The sequence below is a fragment of the Heterodontus francisci genome, chromosome 26 (assembly GCF_036365525.1).
Source record: "Heterodontus francisci isolate sHetFra1 chromosome 26, sHetFra1.hap1, whole genome shotgun sequence".
NCBI classification, from domain to species: Eukaryota; Metazoa; Chordata; class Chondrichthyes; order Heterodontiformes; family Heterodontidae; genus Heterodontus; species Heterodontus francisci.
Window position 1 is genome coordinate 77686589 of NC_090396.1, and position 21184 is coordinate 77707772.

At 57.9% G+C, this 21184-nt stretch overlaps 2 protein-coding genes across 2 annotated transcripts in view; both read right to left on the reverse strand.

Moving 5' to 3' along the window:
• LOC137384481 (E3 ubiquitin/ISG15 ligase TRIM25-like) overlaps positions 1-8700 on the reverse strand; it is a 61055-nt gene extending 52355 nt beyond the window's left edge. Inside the window, exon 1 of the mRNA XM_068058620.1 lies at positions 7718-8700. Coding sequence (XP_067914721.1) covers positions 7718-8308 — 591 coding nt within the window. The 5' untranslated portion in view covers positions 8309-8700. The remainder of the gene's footprint in view (positions 1-7717) is intronic.
• LOC137384519 (uncharacterized PE-PGRS family protein PE_PGRS54-like) lies at positions 8347-21088 on the reverse strand. The gene is made up of 4 exons (XM_068058657.1): positions 20978-21088; positions 17869-17997; positions 9948-14809; positions 8347-9862 (listed from the first exon to the last, which is right to left on the reverse strand). Exons 1-4 carry the CDS (start codon positions 21086-21088, stop codon positions 8347-8349), a joined length of 6618 nt encoding a protein of 2205 aa, XP_067914758.1.
• Positions 21089-21184: the final 96 nt, after the last annotated feature.

A 21184-nucleotide genomic window follows, 5' to 3' on the forward strand; every position in this document is an offset into this window, starting at 1 on the left:
AATGTGGGAAAATGTGAAATTGTCCATTTTGGCAGGAAGAATAAAAATGAAGCACATTATCTAAATGGTGAGAGATTACAGAGCTCTGAGATGCAGAGGGATCTGGGTGTCCGAGTGCATGAATTGCAAAAGGTTAGTATGCAGGTACAGCAAGTAATTAGGAAAGCTAATAGAATGTTATCGTTTATTACGAGGGGAATTGAATACAAAAGTAGGGCGGTTATGTCTCAGTTCTACAGGGCATTGGTGAGACCACATCTGGAGTACTGTGTACAGTATTAATCTCCTTATTTAAGGAAGGATATAAATGCATTGGAAGCAGTTCAGAGAAGGTTTACTAGACTAATACCTGGAATGGGCGAGTTGTCTTATGAGGAAAGGTTGGACAGGCTACGCTTGTACCCACTGGAGTTTAGAAGAGTAAGAAGCGACTTGATTGAAACATAAGATTCTGAGGGGTCTTGACAAGGTGGATGTGGAAAGGATGTTTCCCCTTGTGGGAGAATCTAGAATTAGGGGTCACTGTTTAAAAATAAGAGGTCACCCATTTAAGACAGAGATGACGAGAAATTTTTCTTGGAACTCTTCCTCAAAAGGCAGTGGAAGCAGTCTTTGAATATTATTAAGGCAGAGGTAGATAGATTCTTGATAAGCAAAGGGGTGAAAGGTTATCGGGAGTAGGCGGGAATGTGGATTTGAGGTTACAATCAGATCAGACATGATTTTATTGAACGCACAATAGGCTCGAGGGGCGGAGTGGCCTACTGTTGCTCCTAACTCGTATGTTCGTATGCAATAATCTGAAAATACTGGGAGAAGTGGAGAGAGCAGAGGCAATGGATACAATAAAATTGAGCGGGAGGTGGTATTGGAAAGTCTGGCTATGCTTAGGATAGATAATTCACTTGGTCCAGATGACTTGCACCCCAGGTTGCTAAAGGAAGTGGGGATGGAGACAGCAGAAGGGCTTGTTATAATCTTCCAATCTTTCCTGGATGCAAGGGAGGTGGCAGAGGATTGGAGAGTGCTAATGTGACACCCTTATTCAAGAAAGGTGTAAGGACAGTCCTAGCATCTACAGGCCAGTTAGTTTAACATCAGTGGTGGGTAAGGTTTTAGAAACAATAATCGGTAGAAAAAAAAGGAACGTGGAGAGGAGAGTTAATCAAGGATAGCCAGCAGGGATTTGTCAAAGGCAGATCATGCATGACAAATCCAATTGAATTTTTTGATGAAGTAACAGAGAAGGTTGATGAAGGAAATGCAGTGGATGTTGCTTGTTAAATGCTTTCTTAAAAGCCATATAAAGTTCCACATAAAAGGCTAGGTAACAAAATTGAGGCGCATGGAACAGGAGGGTCAGCCAGCTTGGATAAAAAAATTGGCTTCGGGACAGAAAACAGCGAGTCATGGTTTTTCAGATTGGATTTTGGTAGACAGTGGTGTTTTCCAAGGGTCAGGGCTGAGACCACTGCTTTTATTTTTGCTGTATATAAATGCCTTGGATCTTGGAAGAGAGAATTTCAAAATTTGACAATATCATCAAACTTGGAGAAGTAACAGTGAGGACGATACAAACTGCCTGCAACAGGACATATATAGACTAGCAGAATGGGCAGACAAGTAGCAGATGGCATTTAATAGAGAAGCACAAGTGATGCATTTTAGCACAAGAGAGAACAGGAATGGACTTTATGGGTCAAATGGCCTCCTTCTGCACTGTAAATAAAAAAATCCTCGTAAATCTCCTCTGCACACGATCCAGTGCAATCACATCTTTCCTGTTATGTGGTGACCAGAACTGTACACAACACTCAAGTTGTGGTTTAACTAGAGTTTTGTAAAGTTCTAGCACAACCTCCACTGAAAGGAAAAACCTGCAGGACTTTGGTGAAAGAACGGGGACAGTGGGACTAACTGACAACACTTAAAAAGAGCTAGCACAGGCACGATGGGCCAAATGTCCGCTGTCTGCATCGAGGTTCTGGCAGCCTTCAGAATGAAAAGTCAGTCAGTTCATGTGCTGGTGTTAACCCTTGCTATGGGATATCACTCTTTAATCTGAGGGAATTTCTCTGTCCTCTCACTTTTATGCAGTGGTTAAACTGGATCTTGTTTGTATAATATCACTCCTAATCTGCCCTATAACATTAGCACTGAACAATCCTCCCTCTCAAAACAATTCAACTGCCAGCATGATAGATTTGGGCTGAGTGTTAGTTTCATTTTCTCAATCCACTGGTTTCTTGATTTGGAAACATCAACAATCTTTGAATCACTCTGGACAATACCATCTCTGCCAAGCAACCACCCAGAACACAAGAATACTGGCACGGAGCCAAGATCACGACAGAACACAGCAAAGATGTGTCTCTGTCATACTATGCTGCGCAACACAACCAAATATTGTCTCAACTCAGCTTTCACCTAGCCTCCTTCAAATACAGTTATCAGCCTGGAGTTTGCTCAGTGACAGGGAATAAACACAATCAATCAATATGTGGTGCACTGGACCCTGAACTTCGTACTCATTAATCCACTCAGCTCCCTCGTGATACTGCAACAAAAAAGTTAAAACTTCAAACACAATTTTCCTCTGGTGCAAAAAAAGTGACAAGCAGCAGATCCCGCGCCCTCTACCAAACCTCCACACGCCCTGACCCCGTCCCGTATACCCAACCTCCACACGCCCTGACCCCGTCCCGTATACCCAACCTCCACACGCCCTGACCCCGTCCCGTATACCCAACCTCCACACGCCCTGACCCCGTCCCGTATACCCAACCTCCACACGCCCTGACCCCGTCCCGTATACCCAACCTCCACACGCCCTGACCCCGTCCCGTATACCCAACCTCCACACGCCCTGACCCCGTCCCGTATACCCAACCTCCACACGCCCTGACCCCGTCCCGTATACCCAACCTCCACACGCCCTGACCCCGTCCCGTATACCCAACCTCCACACGCCCTGACCCCGTCCCGTATACCCAACCTCCACACGCCCTGACCCCGTCCCGTATACCCAACCTCCACACGCCCTGACCCCGTCCCGTATACCCAACCTCCACACGCCCTGACCCCTTCCCGTATACCCAACCTCCACACGCCCTGACCCCGTCCCGTATACCCAACCTCCACACGCCCTGACCCCGTCCCGTATACCCAACCTCCACACGCCCTGACCCCGTCCCGTATACCCAACCTCCACACGCCCTGACCCCGTCCCGTATACCCAACCTCCACACGCCCTGACCCCGTCCCGTATACCCAACCTCCACACGCCCTGACCCCGTCCCGTATACCCAACCTCCACACGCCCTGACCCCGTCCCGTATACCCAACCTCCACACGCCCTGACCCCGTCCCGTATACCCAACCTCCACACGCCCTGACCCCGTCCCGTATACCCAACCTCCACACGCCCTGACCCCGTCCCGTATACCCAACCTCCACACGCCCTGACCCCTTCCCGTATACCCAACCTCCACACGCCCTGACCCCGTCCCGTATACCCAACCTCCACACGCCCTGACCCCGTCCCGTATACCCAACCTCCACACGCCCTGACCCCGTCCCGTATACCCAACCTCCACACGCCCTGACCCCGTCCCGTATACCCAACCTCCACACGCCCTGACCCCGTCCCGTATACCCAACCTCCACACGCCCTGACCCCGTCCCGTATACCCAACCTCCACACGCCCTGACCCCGTCCCGTATACCCAACCTCCACACGCCCTGACCCCGTCCCGTATACCCAACCTCCACACGCCCTGACCCCGTCCCGTATACCCAACCTCCACACGCCCTGACCCCGTCCCGTATACCCAACCTCCACACGCCCTGACCCCGTCCCGTATACCCAACCTCCACACGCCCTGACCTCGTCCCGTATACCCAACCTCCACACGCCCTGACCCCGTCCCGTATACCCAACCTCCACACGCCCTGACCCCGTCCCGTATACCCAACCTCCGCACGCCCTGACCCCGTCCCGTATACCCAACCTCCGCACGCCCTGACCCCGTCCCGTATACCCAACCTCCGCACGCCCTGACCCCGTCCCGTATACCCAACCTCCACACGCCCTGACCCCGTCCCGTATACCCAACCTCCACACGCCCTGACCCCGTCCCGTATACCCAACCTCCACACGCCCTGACCCCGTCCCGTATACCCAACCTCCGCACGCCCTGCCCCGTCCCGTATACCCAACCTCCGCACGTCCTGACCCCGTCCCGTACACCCAACCTCCGCACGCCCTGACCCCGTCCCGTACACCCAACCTCCGCACGCCCTGACCCCGTCCCATATACCCAACCTCCACACGCCCTGACCCCGTCTCGTATACCCAACCCTCAGACAAGAAAAGAACACAGGAAATAGGAGCAGCTGTAGACCATATGGCCCATCGAGCCTGCTCCGTCATTCAATACGATCATGGTTGATCCTAGGATTCACGTCCACTTTCCTGCCGACTCCCCATACCCCTTGGTTCCCTGTGAGACTAAAAATCTTATCTATCCCGGCCTTAAATGTATTCAATTATGGAGCAGCCACAACCCTCTGATCCCTTATCCTGAGACTGTGTCCCCGTGTTCTTGATTCCCTGGCCAGCAGAAACAATCTCTCAGCTTCTACCATAACGAGCCCTTTCAGAATCTTGTATGTCTCAATTAGATCACCTCTCATTCTTCTAAACTCGAGAATATAGGCCCAATTTACTCAGCCTCTCATCATAGGACAACCCCCTCACCCCAGAGACCAATTTAGTAAATCTTCACTGCACTGCCTCCAGTGCAAGTATATCCTTTCTTAAATGTGGAGGCCAAAACTGCACACAGTATTCCAGGTGTGGTCTCACCAAAGCCCTGTACAATTTTAGGAAGACTTCTTTATTCCTGTACTCCAATCCCTTTGCAATAAAGGTCAACTTGCCATTTGCCTTCCTAATGGCCTGCTGCACCTGTATGTTAACTTTGTGCATTCCTTGTACGAGTACACCCAAGTCTCTCTGAACATCAACGCTGATCAGTTTCACACCTTTTAAAAAATATTCTGCTTTTCTATTTTTACAACCAAAGTGAACTTCACACTTCCCTACATTATACTCCATTTGCCATCTTGCAGCCTGTCTATATCTCTCTGCAGTTTACCTTTCCATCGTGCTTTGTATCATCAGCAAACTTAGATACATTACTCTCTGTCTCTTCATCCAAGTCATTAATATAGATTGTAAATAGCTGAGGCCCCAGCACTGATCCTTGTGGCACCCCACTATTCACTGCCTGCCAACTTGAAAATGCCCCATTTATGCCCACTCTCTGCTTCCTGTCTGTTAACCAATCCTCTATCCACACTAATATATTACCCCCAACACCATGGGCCATAATCTTGCCTATTAATCTTTTATGTGGCACCTTATCGAATACCTTTTGAAAATCCAGGTATACGACATCTACTGGTTCCCCTTTATCTACCCTACTAGTTACATCCTCAAAAAACTGCAATAAATTTTTCAAACAAGACCTCCCACACTGACTTGTTCTAATCATACTCTGCTTCTCCAAGTGCAATGTTAAGAATTCTTTAATAATAGTTTCCAGCATTTTCCCAATGACTGATGTTAGGCTAAGTGGCCTGTCGTTCCCTGTTTTCTCTCTACCTCCTTTCTTGAAAAGCAGCGTAACATTTGCCAACTTCCAATCTGACGGGACCATTCCTGAATCTAAGGAATTCTGGAAAATCATAGCCGACACATCCACCATCTCAAAAGCTATTTCTTTTAGAACCCTCGGATATTGGCCATCTGGTCTTGGGGACTTGTCAGATCTCAATCCAAGTTTCTCCAATACTCTTTCTCAGCTGATATTAATTTCCTTAATTTCCTCAATGTTTTTATCCCCTAGGTTACTGACTATTTCTGGTATGGAACTTGTGTCTTCTACTGTGAAGACAGACACAAACTATTTGTTCAATGCCTCTGCCATTTCCTCATTCTTGATGATTTCTCCTCTCTGTCTCTAAGGGACCAACGTCTACTTTAGCTACTCGCTTCCTTCTTATGTACTTAAAAAAGCTCTTACAATCTGTTTTTATATTGCTGGCTAGTTTACTCTCATTCTATTTTTTCCCTTATCAACCTTTTGGTGGCCCTTTGCTGGTTTCTAAAACATTCCCAATCCTCAGACTTGTTACTATTCTTTGCAACACTGTAAGCCTCTTCTTTTAGTCTAATACTCTCAACTTCCTGTGAGCCACGGATGGGTCTTTCTTGACAAGTTTTTGTTTTTGAATGGAATGTACTTTTGTTGAACCCTTTGAATTGTTTCTGTATATGTTTCCTACTCTTCATTTACTGCCAAAACTTCCAGTCTATTTACCCAATTAACCTTAAATAAAAGCAAAATACTGCAGATGCTGGAAATCAGAAATAAAAACAAGAAATGCTGGAAATATTCAGCAGGTCTGACAGCATCTGTGGAGAGAAGCAGAGTTAACGTTTCAGGTCAGTGACCCTTCATCAGAACTGGATAAGGTTAGAAATGCAATAGGTTTTAAGCAAGGAAAATAGGGGTGGGGCAAGAGATAACAAAAGGGAAGGTGTTGATAGGACAAGGTCACAGAGAATAACTGACCAGAAGGTCATGGAACAAAGGCAAACAATATGTTAATGGTGCGGTGAAAGATAAAGCATTAGTACAGAGATGGTGTTAATGGACAAAGCTGAACAGCCACAAGTACTGACATGAAAAAAATGAAAAACACCACGCTGTCGGAGCTCCCTCCCGGTCGTGGCTACAGGACAGTATCTATCCCCTGACTATACTGTCTCCTATCACATTCCTCTTCACTCCCCGCACTGGAATGGCATCTTTCACCATGGTGCCATGGTCAGTCCACTCATCCACTTTGCAGCCCTGACCCCGTCCCCTATACCCAACCACACACGCCACGACCCCAAGCCCTACAACCAGCTGCAACTCCCCCCCAAGCCCCTCCCTCAACCCTGATGCATCCCCTCCCACCCCAGTGCACCCAACCCCCGCCCTCAACCTAACAGTAACCCCCCCAACCCCCAGTGCACCTAACTCCCACAAACCCTGCCCTCAACCCCAGTGTACCCACCCTCCAACCCCCCTCCAGTGTACCCACCCCCGCCATCCCCCTACAGTGTACCCACCCCGCCCCCCAACCCCTCTCCAATGTACCCAACCCCCCTCCAATGTACTCACCCCTCCCCCACCCCCAGTGTACCCACCCCACCCCCAGTGTACTCACCCCACCCCCCCAACCCCTCTCCAATGTATCCCCCCCAACCCCTCTCCAATGTACCCACCCCGCCCCCCCCAGTGTACCCACCCCCGCCATCCCCCTACAGTGTACCCACCCCGCCCCCCCAACCCCTCTCCAATGTATCCCCCCCAACCCCTCTTCAATGTACTCACCCCGCCCCCACCCCCAGTGTACCCACCCCCCCAGTGTACCCACCCCGCCCCACCCCTCTCCAGTTTACCCACCCCACCCCCAGTGTACCCACCCCCCCAGTGTACCCACCCCGCCCCACCCCTCTCCAGTTTACCCACCCCACCCCCAGTGTACCCACCCCCCCAGTGTACCCACCCCGCCCCACCCCTCTCCAGTTTACCCACCCCACCCCCAGTGTACCCCCCAACCCCCCCCCAGTTTACCCACCCCGCCCCCCCCCTCTCACCTCCTGCTGGGCCTGGGCCTTCTCAATGCTCTGGGTGTCGCAGCCCCGGTGCTCCAGTAGGCAGGCGGCACAGATGCAGCGGCGGTGCGGGGCGCAGTAGAACTCGAGCAGTTTGTCATGCTGGGGGCAGCGGCGCTGGGCGAGGTCAGTGAGCGGGGCGGTGAGGTTGTGTGAGCGGAAGGCCGGGCTCAGGTGGTGCGGCTCCAGGTGCTCGGAGCAGAAGGAGGCCAGGCAGGTCAGGCAGGTGCGCACGGCCGAGGCCCCGCCGGCCGGGCAGGCGTCGCAGGGTACGGAGCGCTCGGGGACCGGCTCCGGGGGCTCGAGTGTGGCTCGACTCCGCTCGAACTCCTCCACCACGGCGCACAGGACCCGGTTAGGGTGGAGCTCGGGCCGCTCGACGAAGTGGGCCCGGCACTGCGGGCAGGTGAAGCCGAGGAGGCGGCGCCGGTCCCCGGCCCAGAACTGCGCCAAGCAGGCCCGGCAGAAGTTGTGGCCGCAGGGCGCGGTGACCGGCTCCCGGAACAGGTCCAGGCAAACGGCACACGTCAACTCAGCCTCCATGACAGAGCCATCCGCGACCTGCGCCATCATCAAACTGAGCCCGAGGAGGTGTCGGCCTGGCCTTCTGCTCACAAACCCCGCCCCCGGGTTGGGCCAGGCCGCCGGCCATTCCCGGACTCCCAGCCAATCCGGGCCCAGTCCCCGGGCTCCCAGCCAATCCGGGCCCAGTCCCCGGGCTCCCAGCCATTCCAGGCCCAGTCCCCGGGCTCCCGGCCAATCCGGACCCGGCTCCCGGCCCAGTTCCCGGAATCCCGGCCCAGTCCCCGGGCTCCCGGCCAATCCGGACCCAGTCCCCGGGCTCCCGGCCAATCTGGGCCCAGTCCCCGGGCTCCCGGCCAATCCGGGCCCAGCCCCCGGGCTCCCGGCCCAGTTCCCGGAATCCCGGCCCAGTCCCCGGGCTCCCGGCCAATCCGGACCCAGCCCCCGGGCTCCCGGCCCAGTTCCCGGAATCCCGGCCCAGTCCCCGGGCTCCCGGCCAATCCGGACCCAGTCCCCGGGCTCCCGGCCAATCCAGGCCCAGTCCCCGGGCTTCCGGCCAATCCGGGCCCATTCCCAGGCACCCAGCCAATCCGGGCCCAATCCCGGGCTCCCAGCCAATCCGGGCCCAGTCCCCGGGCTCCCAGCCAATCCGGGCCCAGTCCCCGGGCTCCCGGCCAATCCGGGCCCATTCCCAGGCACCCAGCCAATCCGGGCCCATTCCCGGGCTCCCAGCCAATCCGGGCCCAGTCCCCGGGCTCCCAGCCAATCCGGGCCCATTCCCGGGCTCCCAGCCAATCCAGGCCCAGTCCCGGGGCTCCCGGCCAATCCAGGCCCAGTCCCCGGGCTCCCGGCCAATCCGGGCCCAGTCCCCGGGCTCCCGGCCAATCCGGGCCCAGTCCCCGGGCTCCCGGCCAATCCGGGCCCAGCCCCCGGGCTCCCAGCCAATCCGGGCCCAGCCCCCGGGCTCCCGGCCAATCCGGGCCCATTCCCAGGCACCCAGCCAATCCGGGCCCATTCCCGGGCTCCCAGCCAATCCGGGCCCAGTCCCCGGGCTCCCAGCCAATCCGGGCCCAGTCCCCGGGCTCCCGGCCAATCCGGACCCAGTCCCCGGGCTCCCGACCAATCCGGGCCCAGTCCCCGGGCTCCCGGCCAATCCGGGCCCAGCCCCCGGGCTCCCGGCCCAGTTCCCGGAATCCCAGCCCAGTCCCCGGGCTCCCGGCCAATCCGGACCCAGTCCCCGGGCTTCCGGCCAATCCGGACCCAGTCCCCGGGCTCCCGGCCAATCCCGGCCTAGTCCCCGGGCTCCCGGCCAATCCCGGCCCAGTCCCCGGGCTCCCGGCCAATCCGGGCCCAGTCCCCGGGCTCCCGGCCAATCCCGGCCCAGTCCCCGGGTTCCCGGCCAATCCCGGCCCAGACAGCGGGTTCCCGGCCAATCCCGGCCCAGTCCCCGGGTTCCCGGCCAATCCGGACCAAGTCCCCGGGTTCCCGGCCCAGTTCCCGGGCTTCCGGCCAATCCGGGCCCAGTCCCCAGGTTCCCGGACAATCCCGGCCCAGTTCCCGGGCTTCTGGCCATTCCAGGCCCAGTCCCCGGGCTTCCGGCCAATCCTGGCCCAGTCCCCGGGTTCCCGGCCAATCCAGGCCCAGTCCCCGGGCTCCCGGCCCAGTCCCCGTGTTCCCGGCCAATCCAGGCCCAGTCCCCGGGCTCCCGGCCAATCCGGGCCCAGTCCCCGGGCTTCCGGCCAATCCGGACCCAGTCCCCGGGCTCCCGGCCAATCCCGGCCCAGTCCCCGGGCTCCCGGCCAATCCCGGCCCAGTCCCCGGGCTCCCGGCCAATCCGGGCCCAGTCCCCGGGCTCCCGGCCAATCCCGGCCCAGTCCCCGGGTTCCCGGCCAATCCCGGCCCAGACAGCGGGTTCCCGGCCAATCCCGGCCCAGTCCCCGGGTTCCCGGCCAATCCCGGGCCAGTTCCTGGGATCCCGGACAATCCAGGCCCAGTCCCCGGGCTCCCGGCCAAGTCCCCGTGTTCCCGGCCAATCCAGGCCCAGTCCCCGGGCTCCCGGCCAATCCAGGCCCAGTCCCCGGGCTCCCGGCCCAGTCCCCGGGCTCCCGGCCAATCCCGGCCCACTCCCCGTGTTCCCAGCCAATCCCGGCCCAGTCCCCGGGCTCCCGGCCAATCCGGGCCCATTCCCGGGCACCCAGCCAATCCGGGCCCAGTCCCCGGGCTCCCAGCCAATCCGGGCCCAGTCCCCGGGCTCCCAGCCAATCCGGGCCCATTCCCGGGCTCCCAGCCATTCCAGGCCCAGTCCCGGGGCTCCCGGCCAATCCAGGTCCAGTCCCCGGGCTTCCGGCCAATCCGGGCCCAGTCCCCGGGCTCCCGGCCAATCCGGGCCCAGTCCCGGGCTCCCGGCCAATCCGGACCCAGTCCCCGGGCTCCCGGCCCAGTTCCCGGAATCCCGGCCCAGTCCCCGGGCTCCCGGCCAATCCGGACCCAGTCCCCGGGCTCCCGGCCAATCTGGGCCCAGTCCCCGGGCTCCCGGCCAATCCGGGCCCAGCCCCCGGGCTCCCGGCCCAGTTCCCGGAATCCCGGCCCAGTCCCCGGGCTCCCGGCCAATCCGGACCCAGTCCCCGGGCTCCCGGCCAATCCAGGCCCAGTCCCCGGGCTTCCGGCCAATCCGGGCCCAGTCCCCGGGCTCCCGGCCAATCCGGGCCCAGTCCCCGGGCTCCCGGCCAATCCGGGCCCAGTCCCCGGGCTCCCGGCCAATCCGGACCCAGTCCCCGGGCTCCCGGCCCAGTTCCCGGAATCCCGGCCCAGTCCCCGGGCTCCCGGCCAATCCGGACCCAGTCCCCGGGCTCCCGGCCAATCTGGGCCCAGTCCCCGGGCTCCCGGCCAATCCGGGCCCAGCCCCCGGGCTCCCGGCCCAGTTCCCGGAATCCCGTCCCAGTCCCCGGGCTCCCGGCCAATCCGGACCCAGTCCCCGGGCTCCCGGCCAATCCGGGCCCAGTCCCTGGCTTCCGGCCAATCCGGACCCAGTCCCCGGGCTCCCGGCCCAGTCCCCGGGCTCCCGGCCAATCCGGACCCAGTCCCCGGGCTCCCGGCCAATCCCGGCCCAGTCCCCGGGCTCCCGGCCAATCCGGGCCCAGTCACCGGGCTCCTGGCCAATCCCGGCCCAGTCCCCGGGCTCCCGGCCAATCCCGGCCCAGTCACCGGGTTCCCGGCCAATCCCGGCCCAGTCCCCGGGTTCCCGGCCAATCCCGGCCCAGTCCCCGGGTTCCCGGCCAATCCCGGCCCAGTCCCCGGGTTCCCGGCCAATCCCGGGCCAGTTCCCGGGTTCCCGGCCCAGTTCCCGGGCTTCCGGCCAATCCGGGCCCAGTCCCCAGGTTTCCGGCCAAATCGGCCCAGTTCCCGGGCTTCCGGCCAATCCAGGCCCAGTCCCCGGGCTTCCGGCCAATCCGGACCCAGTCCCCGGGCTCCCGGCCAATCCTGGCCCAGTCCCCGGGTTCCCGGCCAATCCAGGCCCAGTCCCCGGGCTCCCGGCCAATCCGGGCCCAGCCCCCGGGCTCCCGGCCCAGTTCCCGGAATCCCGGCCCAGTCCCCGGGCTCCCGGCCAATCCGGGCCCAGTCCCCAGGTTCCCGGACAATCCCGGCCCAGTTCCCGGGCTTCTGGCCATTCCAGGCCCAGTCCCCGGGCTTCCGACCAATCCTGGCCCAGTCCCCGGGTTCCCGGCCAATCCAGGCCCAGTCCCCGGGCTCCCGGCCCAGTCCCCGTGTTCCCGGCCAATCCAGGCCCAGTCCCCGGGCTCCCGGCCAATCCGGGCCCAGTCCCCGGGCTTCCGGCCAATCCGGACCCAGTCCCCGGGCTCCCGGCCAATCCCGGCCCAGTCCCCGGGCTCCCGGCCAATCCCGGCCCAGTCCCCGGGCTCCCGGCCAATCCGGGCCCAGTCCCCGGGCTCCCGGCCAATCCCGGCCCAGTCCCCGGGTTCCCGGCCAATCCCGGCCCAGACAGCGGGTTCCCGGCCAATCCCGGCCCAGTCCCCGGGTTCCCGGCCAATCCCGGGCCAGTTCCCGGGTTCCCGGACAATCCAGGCCCAGTCCCCGGGCTCCCGGCCCAGTCCCCGTGTTCCCGGCCAATCCAGGCCCAGTCCCCGGGCTCCCGGGCAATCCAGGCCCAGTCCCCGGGCTCCCGGCCCAGTCCCCGGGCTCCCGGCCAATCCCGGCCCACTCCCCGTGTTCCCGGCCAATCCCGGCCCAGTCCCCGGGCTCCCGGCCAATCCGGGCCCATTCCCGGGCACCCAGCCAATCCGGGCCCAGTCCCCGGGCTCCCAGCCAATCCGGGCCCAGTCCCCGGGCTCCCAGCCAATCCGGGCCCATTCCCGGGCTCCCGGCCATTCCAGGCCCAGTCCCGGGGCTCCCGGCCAATCCAGGCCCAGTCCCCGGGCTTCCGGCCAATCCGGGCCCAGTCCCCGGGCTCCCGGCCAATCCGGGCCCAGTCCCCGGGCTCCCGGCCAATCCGGACCCAGTCCCCGGGCTCCCGGCCCAGTTCCCGGAATCCCGGCCCAGTCCCCGGGCTCCCGGCCAATCCGGACCCAGTCCCCGGGCTCCCGGCCAATCCGGGCCCAGCCCCCGGGCTCCCGGCCCAGTTCCCGGAATCCCGGCCCAGTCCCCGGGCTCCCGGCCAATCCGGACCCAGTCCCCGGGCTCCCGGCCAATCCAGGCCCAGTCCCCGGGCTTCCGGCCAATCCGGGCCCAGTCCCCGGGCTCCCGGCCAATCCGGGCCCAGTCCCCGGGCTCCCGGCCAATCCGGGCCCAGTCCCCGGGCTCCCGGCCAATCCGGACCCAGTCCCCGGGCTCCCGGCCCAGTTCCCGGAATCCCGGCCCAGTCCCCGGGCTCCCGGCCAATCCGGACCCAGTCCCCGGGCTCCCGGCCAATCTGGGCCCAGTCCCCGGGCTCCCGGCCAATCCGGGCCCAGCCCCCGGGCTCCCGGCCCAGTTCCCGGAATCCCGTCCCAGTCCCCGGGCTCCCGGCCAATCCGGACCCAGTCCCCGGGCTCCCGGCCAATCCGGGCCCAGTCCCTGGCTTCCGGCCAATCCGGACCCAGTCCCCGGGCTCCCGGCCCAGTCCCCGGGCTCCCGGCCAATCCGGACCCAGTCCCCGGGCTCCCGGCCAATCCCGGCCCAGTCCCCGGGCTCCCGGCCAATCCGGGCCCAGTCACCGGGCTCCTGGCCAATCCCGGCCCAGTCCCCGGGCTCCCGGCCAATCCCGGCCCAGTCACCGGGTTCCGGCCAATCCGGACCCAGTCCCCGGGCTCCCGGCCCAGTCCCCGGGCTCCCGGCCAATCCGGACCCAGTCCCCGGGCTCCCGGCCAATCCCGGCCCAGTCCCCGGGCTCCCGGCCAATCCGGGCCCAGTCACCGGGCTCCTGGCCAATCCCGGCCCAGTCCCCGGGCTCCCGGCCAATCCCGGCCCAGTCACCGGGTTCCCGGCCAATCCCGGCCCAGTCCCCGGGTTCCCGGCCAATCCCGGCCCAGTCACCGGGTTCCCGGCCAATCCCGGCCCAGTCCCCGGGTTCCCGGCCAATCCCGGGCCAGTTCCCGGGTTCCCGGCCCAGTTCCCGGGCTTCCGGCCAATCCGGGCCCAGTCCCCAGGTTCCCGGCCAAATCGGCCCAGTTCCCGGGCTTCCGGCCATTCCAGGCCCAGTCCCCGGGCTTCCGGCCAATCCGGACCCAGTCCCCGGGCTCCCGGCCAATCCTGGCCCAGTCCCCGGGTTCCCGGCCAATCCAGGCCCAGTCCCCGGGCTCCCGGCCCAGTCCCCGTGTTCCCGGCCCAGTCCCCGTGTTCCCGGCCAATCCAGGCCCAGTCCCCGGGCTCCCGGCCAATCCAGGCCCAGTCCCCGGGCTCCCGGCCCAGTCCCCGGGCTCCCGGCCAATCCCGGCCCAGTTCCCGGGTTCCCGGCCAATCCAGGCCCAGTCCCCGGGCTCCCGGCCGAGTCCCCGGGTTCCCGGCCAATCCTGGCCCAGTCCCCGGGTTCCCAGCCAATCCCGGCCCAGTCCCCGGGTTCCCGGCCAATCCAGGCCCAGTCCCCGGGCTCCCGGCCGAGTCCCCGGGTTCCCGGCCAATCCAGGCCCAGTCCCCGGGCTCCCGGCCGAGTCCCCGGGTTCCCGGCCAATCCAGGCCCAGTCCCCGGGCTCCCGGCCCAGTCACCGGGTTCCCGGCCAATCCTGGCCCAGTCCCCGGGTTCCCAGCCAATCCCGGCCCAGTCCCCGGGTTCCCGGCCAATCCAGGCCCAGTCCCCGGGCTCCCGGCCGAGTCCCCGGGTTCCCGGCCAATCCAGGCCCAGTCCCCGGGCTCCCGGCCGAGTCCCCGGGTTCCCGGCCAATCCAGGCCCAGTCCCCGGGCTCCCGGCCCAGTCACCGGGTTCCCGGCCAATCCTGGCCCAGTCCCCGGGTTCCCAGCCAATCCCGGCCCAGTCCCCGGGTTCCCGGCCAATCCAGGCCCAGTCCCCGGGCTCCCGGCCGAGTCCCCGGGTTCCCGGCCAATCCAGGCCCAGTCCCCGGGCTCCCGGCCCAGTCACCGGGTTCCCGGCCAATCCTGGCCCAGTCCCCGGGTTCCCAGCCAATCCCGGCCCAGTCCCCGGGAGGGTGCGCTCTCTCCCGGGGCCGCCTCTGCTGTCAGGGTGCGGCTGGAAAGCGCAGTCTGCCCCTGGGCCCGGCAAGTTAAATCAAGGTGAACCCACAGATGTTTGATCAATACATTAAGAGTAAGAGGATAACTAAGAGAGTAGGGCCCATAAAAGACCAAAAAGGTAACCTACACATACGAACCTACGAATTAGGATCAGGAGTAGGCCACTTGGCCCCTCGATCCTGCTCCGCCATTCAATAAGTTCATGGCTGAACTGATTACTCCACATTACCACCTATCCCCGATAACCTTTCACCTTCTTGCTTATCAAGAATCTATCTACCTCTGCCTTAAAAATATTCCGACTCTGCTTCCACCACCTTTTGAGGAAGAGAATTCCAAAGACTCACGACCCTGAGAAAACATTTATTTGATTTTATTTATTTAGAGATACAGCACTGAAACAGGCCCTTCGGCCCACCGAGTCTGTGCCGACCAACAACCACCCATTTATACTAATCCTACATTAATCCCATATTCCCTACCACATCCCCACCATTCTCCTCCCACCTATCTACAATAGGGGCAATTTACACTGGCCAATTTACCTATCAACCTACAAGTCTTTGGCTGTGGGAGGAAACCAGAGCACCCGTCGGAAACCCATGCGGTCACAGGGAGAACTTGCAAACTCCGCACAGGCAGTACCCAGAACCAAACCCAGGTCGCTGGAGCTGTGAGGCTGCGGGGCTAACCACTGCACCACTGTGCCACCCCTCATCTCTGTCTTAAATGGGCGACCCCTTATTTTTAAACAGTGACCCCTAGTTCTAGATTCTCCAACAAGGGGAAACATCCTTTCCACGTCCACCCTGTCAAGACCCCTCAGGATCTTGTATGTTTCAATCAAGTCACCTCTTACTCTTCTAAACTCCAGTGGATACAATCCCGCCCATTCCAGGTTATAGTCTAGTAAACCTTCTCTGAACTGCCTCCAACACATTTACATCCTTCCTTAAATAAGGAGACCAATACTGTACACAGTACTCCAGATGTGGTCTCACCAATGCCCTGTATAGCTGAAGCATAACTTCCCTACTTTTGTATTCAATTCCTCTCGCTTTTAACGATAACATTCTATTAGCTTTCCTAATTACGTGCTGTACCTGCAGACTAACCTTCTGCGATTCATGCTCTAGGACACCGACATCCCTCTGCATCTCAGAGCTCTGCAATCTCTCACCATTTAGATAATATGCGGAAGATGTCGGTATGGTTCTTAATGAATACTTTGCGTCTGTCTTCACAAAAGAGGGGGACAATGCAGATATTGTAGTTAAGGAGGAATAATGTGAAGTATTGGATGTGATAAACATAGGGAGAGAGGAAGTATTGATAGAACTGGCATCCTTGAAAGTTGATAAACCACCAGGGCCAGATGAAATGTTAGGCTGTTAAAAGAAGCAAGAGAGGAAATAGCAGAGGGTCTGACCATCATTTTCCAGTCCTCACTGGATACAGGTGTGGTGCCGGAGGATTGGAGAACTGCTAACGTTGTACCTCTGTTTAAAAAGGGAGCGAGGGATAGACCGAATAATTACAGGCCAGTCAGTCTAACCTCAGTAGTGGGCAAATTATTGGAATCTATTCTGAGTGACAGGATAAACTGTCACTTAGATAGGCACAGGTTAATGAAGGATAGTCAGCATGGATTTGTTAAGGGAAGATCTTGTTTGACCAACTTGATTGAATTTTTTGAAGAACAAGGAAGATAGATGAGGGTAGTGCAGTAGATGTGCTCTACGTGGTTTTTTGTAACGTTTTTGACAAGGTTTTTGACATGGCTGACTGGTTAAAAAATAAAGCCCATGGCATCCAGGGAAATGCAGCAGGGCAGATACAAAATTGGCTCAGTGGCAGGAAACAAAGGGTAATTGTTGACAGGTGTTTTAGAGACTGGAGGGCTGTTTCCAGTGGCGTTCCGCAGGGCTCAGTACTGGGTCCCCTGGTTTTTGTGGTGTATATTAACGATTTGGACGTAAATGTAGGGGGCATGATCGAGAAGTTTGCAGACGACACAAGATTGGCCGTGTGGTAGATAGCGAGGAGGATAGCTGTAGGCTGCAGGAAGATATTGATGGTCTGGTCAGATGGGCAGAAAAGTGGCAAATGGAATTCAACCTGGAGAAGTGTGAGGTGATGCATTTGGGGAGGTCAAACAAGGCAAAGGAATACATAATTAATGGGAAAATACTGAGAAGTGTAGAGGAAGTGAGGGACCTTGGAGTGAATGTCCACAGATCCCTGAAGGTAGCAGGACGGGTTGATAAGTGGTTAAGAAGGCATATGGAATCCTTTCCTTTATTAGCCGAGGTATAGAATATAAGAGCAGGGAGGTTATGCTGGAACTGTATAACTCATTGGTTAAGCCACAACTTGAGTACTGGTCACCTCATTACAGAAAGGATGTAATTGCACTAGAGAGGGTACAGAGGAGATTTACAAGGATGTTGCCAGGACTGGAACAATGCGGCTGTGAGGAAAGATTGGATAGGCTGGGATTGTTCTCCTTGGAATAGAGAAGGCTGAGGGGAGATCTGATTGAAATGTACAAAATTTTGAGGGGCCTGGATAGAGTGGAGGTGAAGGGTCTATTCACCTTAGCAGAGAGGTCAGTGACGAGGGGGCATAGATTTAAAGTGAATGGTAGAAAAATTAGAGGGGAGATGAGGAAAAACATTTTCACCCAGAGGGTGGTGGGGGTCTGGAACTCACTGCCTGAAAGGGTAGTTGAGGCAGAAACCCTCAACTCATTCAAAAGGAGGCTGGAGATGCACCTCAAGTGCTGTAATCTGCAGGGCTACGGACCAAATGCTGGAAGGTGGGATTAGAATAGGTGGATCATTTTTCAGCCACCACAGACATGATGGGCCAAGTGGCCTCTTGCTGTGCCTTAAACTTTCTTTGATTCTATCCCCACCCCAAACCCCAACCCCACTAGCTGGCACCAAGTGTGGCTCAGGATGGTACAGGTAAGAGCCATAGTGACAGGATAACCGATAGTCAGGGGAACAGATAGGCATTTCCGTGGCCGCAGACGTGAATCCAGGATGGTGTGTTGCCTATGATAAAAACAAGAAATGCTGGAAATACTCATCAGGTCTGGCAGGATCTGTGGTGAGAGAAGCAGAGTTAACGTTTCAGGTCAGTGACCCTTCTTCAGAACTCTTCTGATGAAAGGTCACTGACCTGAAACGTTAACTCTGCTTCTCTCTCCACAGATGCTGCCAGACCTGCTGAGTATTTCCAGCATTTCCTGCTTTTCTTTCAGATTTCCAGCATCTGCAGTATTTTGCTTTTATTATTGTGTTGTGTTGCCTCCCTGGTGCCAGGGTCAAGGATGTCATTGAGTGGCTGCAGAGCATCCTGAAGGGGGAGGGTGAACAGCCAGCAGTCATGGTCCACATCAGAACCAATAAAATAGGTAGGAAGAGGGATATGGTCCAGCAGAAAGAGTTTAGGGAGCTAGGTAAGAAATTAGAAAACAAGACCTCAAAAGTAGTCTCAGGATTACTCCCAGTGCCATGTACAAGTGAGCATAGAAATAGGAGAGTAGTGCAGGAATTAATGATCGGAAACAAGGAATTGGCAGAGACTTTGAACAAGTATTCTCTGTGTCTTCACAGTCGAAGATACAAAATACATCCCATGGGTAGCAGAAAATCAAGAGGCAAAAGGGAGGGAGGAAATTAAAACAATCATTAAAGAAGAAGTTCTGGGCCACCTGCGCATCAACACAAGCAGAATTTCTCATCCACAGCTGTTACAAAAATTTCTAAATTCACTTGTAAAAGCCCTTCAAAACACTCCTACAGGGGATGCTGAGACCAAGTGGGCCCACATCAGAGACGCCATCTATGAGTCAGCTTTGACCACCTATAGCAAACGTGCGAAGAGAAATTCAGACTGGTTTCAATCTCATATTGAAGAGCTGGAACCTGTCATAGCCGCTAAGCGCATTGCACTGTTGAACTACAAGAAAGCCCCCAGCGAGTTAACATCCGTAGCACTTAAAGCAGCCAGAAGCACTGTACAAAGAACAGCCAGGCGCTGTGCAAATGACTACTGGCAACACCTATGCAGTCATATTCAGCTGGCCTCAGACACCAGAAACATCAGAGGAATGTATGATGGCATTAAGAGAGTTTTTGGGCCAACCGTCAAGAAGATCGCCGGCCTCAAATCTAAATCAGGGGACACAATCGCTGACCAACGCAAACAAATGGACTGCTGGGTTGAGCACTACCTAGAACTGTACTCCAGGGAGAATGTTGTCACTGAGACTGCCCTCAATGCAGCCCGGCTTCTACCAGTCATGGATGAGCTGGACGTACAGCCAACAAAATCGGAATTCAGTGATGCCGTTGATTCTCTAGCCAGCGGAAAAGCCCCTGGGAAGGACAGCATTACCCCTGAAATAATCAAGAGTGCCAAGCTTGCTATACTTTCAGCACTCTACGAACTGCTTTGCCTGAGCTGGGATGAGGGAGCAGTACCTCAGGACATGCGCGATGCCAATATCATCACCCTCTATAAAAACAAAGGTGACCGCGGTGACTGCAACAATGACCGTGGAATCTCCCTGCTCAGCATAGTGGGGGACGTCTTTGCTCGAGTCGCTTTAAACAGGCTCCAGAAGCTGGCCGAGCGCGTCTACCCTGAGGCACAGTGTGGCTTTCGTGCAGAGAGATCGACCATTGACATGCTGTTCTCCCTTCATCAGATACAGGAGAAATGCCGTGAACAACAGATGCCCCTCTACATTGCTTTCATTGATCTCACCAAAGCCTTTGACCTCGTCAGCAGACGTGGTCTCTTCAGACTACTAGAAAAGATCGGATGTCCACCAAAGCTACTAAGTATCATCATCTCATTCCATGACAATATGAAAGGCACAATTCAACATGGTGGCTCCTCATCAGACCCCTTTCCTACCCTGAGTGGTGTGAAACAGGGCTGTGTTCTCACACCTACACTGTTTGGGATCTTCTTCTCACTGCTGCTCTCACATGTGTTCAAGTCTTCAGAAGAAGGAATTTTCTTCCACACAAGATCAGGGTGCAGGTTGTTCAACCTTGCCCGTCTAAAAGCGAAGACCAAAGTACGGAAAGTCCTCATCAGGGAACTCCTCTTTGCTGACGATGCTGCTTTAACATCTCACACTGAAGAGTGTCTGCAGAGTCTCATCGACAGGTTTGCGGCTGCCTGCAACGAATTTGGCCTAACCATCGGCCTCAAGAAAACGAACATCATGGGACAGGACGTCAGAAATGCTCCATCCATCAATATCGGCAACCACGCTCTGGAAGTGGTTCAAGAGTTCACCTACCTAGGCTCAACTATCACCAGTAACCTGTCTCTAGATGCAGAAATCAACAAGCGCATGGGAAAGGCTTCCACTGCTATGTCCAGACTGGCCAAGAGAGTGTGGGAAAATGGCGCACTGACACGGAACACAAAAGTCCGAGTGTATCAAGCCTGTGTCCTTAGTACCTTGCTCTATGGCAGCGAGGCCTGGACAACGTATGTCAGCCAAGAGCGACGTCTCAATTCATTCCATCTTCGCTGCCTCCGGAGAATACTTGGCATCAGGTGGCAGGACCGTATCTCCAACACAGAAGTCCTCGAGGCGGCCAACATCCCCAGCTTATACACACTACTGAGTCAGCGGCGCTTGAGATGGCTTGGCCATGTGAGCCGCATGGAAGATGGCAGGATCCCCAAAGACACATTGTACAGCGAGCTCGCCACTGGTATCAGACCGTCCATGTCTCTGCTTTAAAGACGTCTGCAAACACGACATGAAGTCCTGTGTCATTGATCACAAGTCGTGGGAGTCAGTTGCCAGCGATCGCCAGAGCTGGCGGGCAGCCATAAAGGCGGGGCTAAAGAGTGGCGAGTCGAAGAGACTTAGCAGTTGGCAGGAAAAAAGACAGAAGCGCAAGGGGAGAGCCAACTGTGTAACAGCCCCGACAACCAATTTTATCTGCAGCACCTGTGGAAGAGTCTGTCACTCTAGAATTGGCCTTTATAGCCACTGACCACCTCCAGGCGCTTACCCATTGTCTCGTGAGACAAGGAGGCCAAAGAAGAAGAAGAAGAAACATAATGGGAGTAAAGGCTGACAAGTCCCCAGGACCTGATGGCCTGCATCCTAGGGTCTTAAAAGAAGTGGCTGCAGAGATAGTGGATGCATTGGTTGTAAACTTCCAAAATTCCCGACATTTTGGAAAGGTCCCAACAGATTGG

Bases quoted from the DNA above. Each gene is read 5' to 3' on its own strand.
- LOC137384519 (XM_068058657.1), bottom strand. From the start codon at position 21,088: ATGCAGGCCATCAGGTCCTGGGGACTTGTCAGCCTTTACTCCCATTAT. The intron at 14,810-17,868 runs GTTGGGGTTTGG...CTGGGCCGGGAG, and splicing joins ACTTGGTGCCAGCTAGTGGG to CCCGGGGACTGGGCCTGGAT. The intron at 9,863-9,947 runs GCCTGGATTGGC...GGACTGGGCCAG, and splicing joins GCCGGGAGCCCGGGGACTGG to GATTGGCCGGAAGCCCGGGG.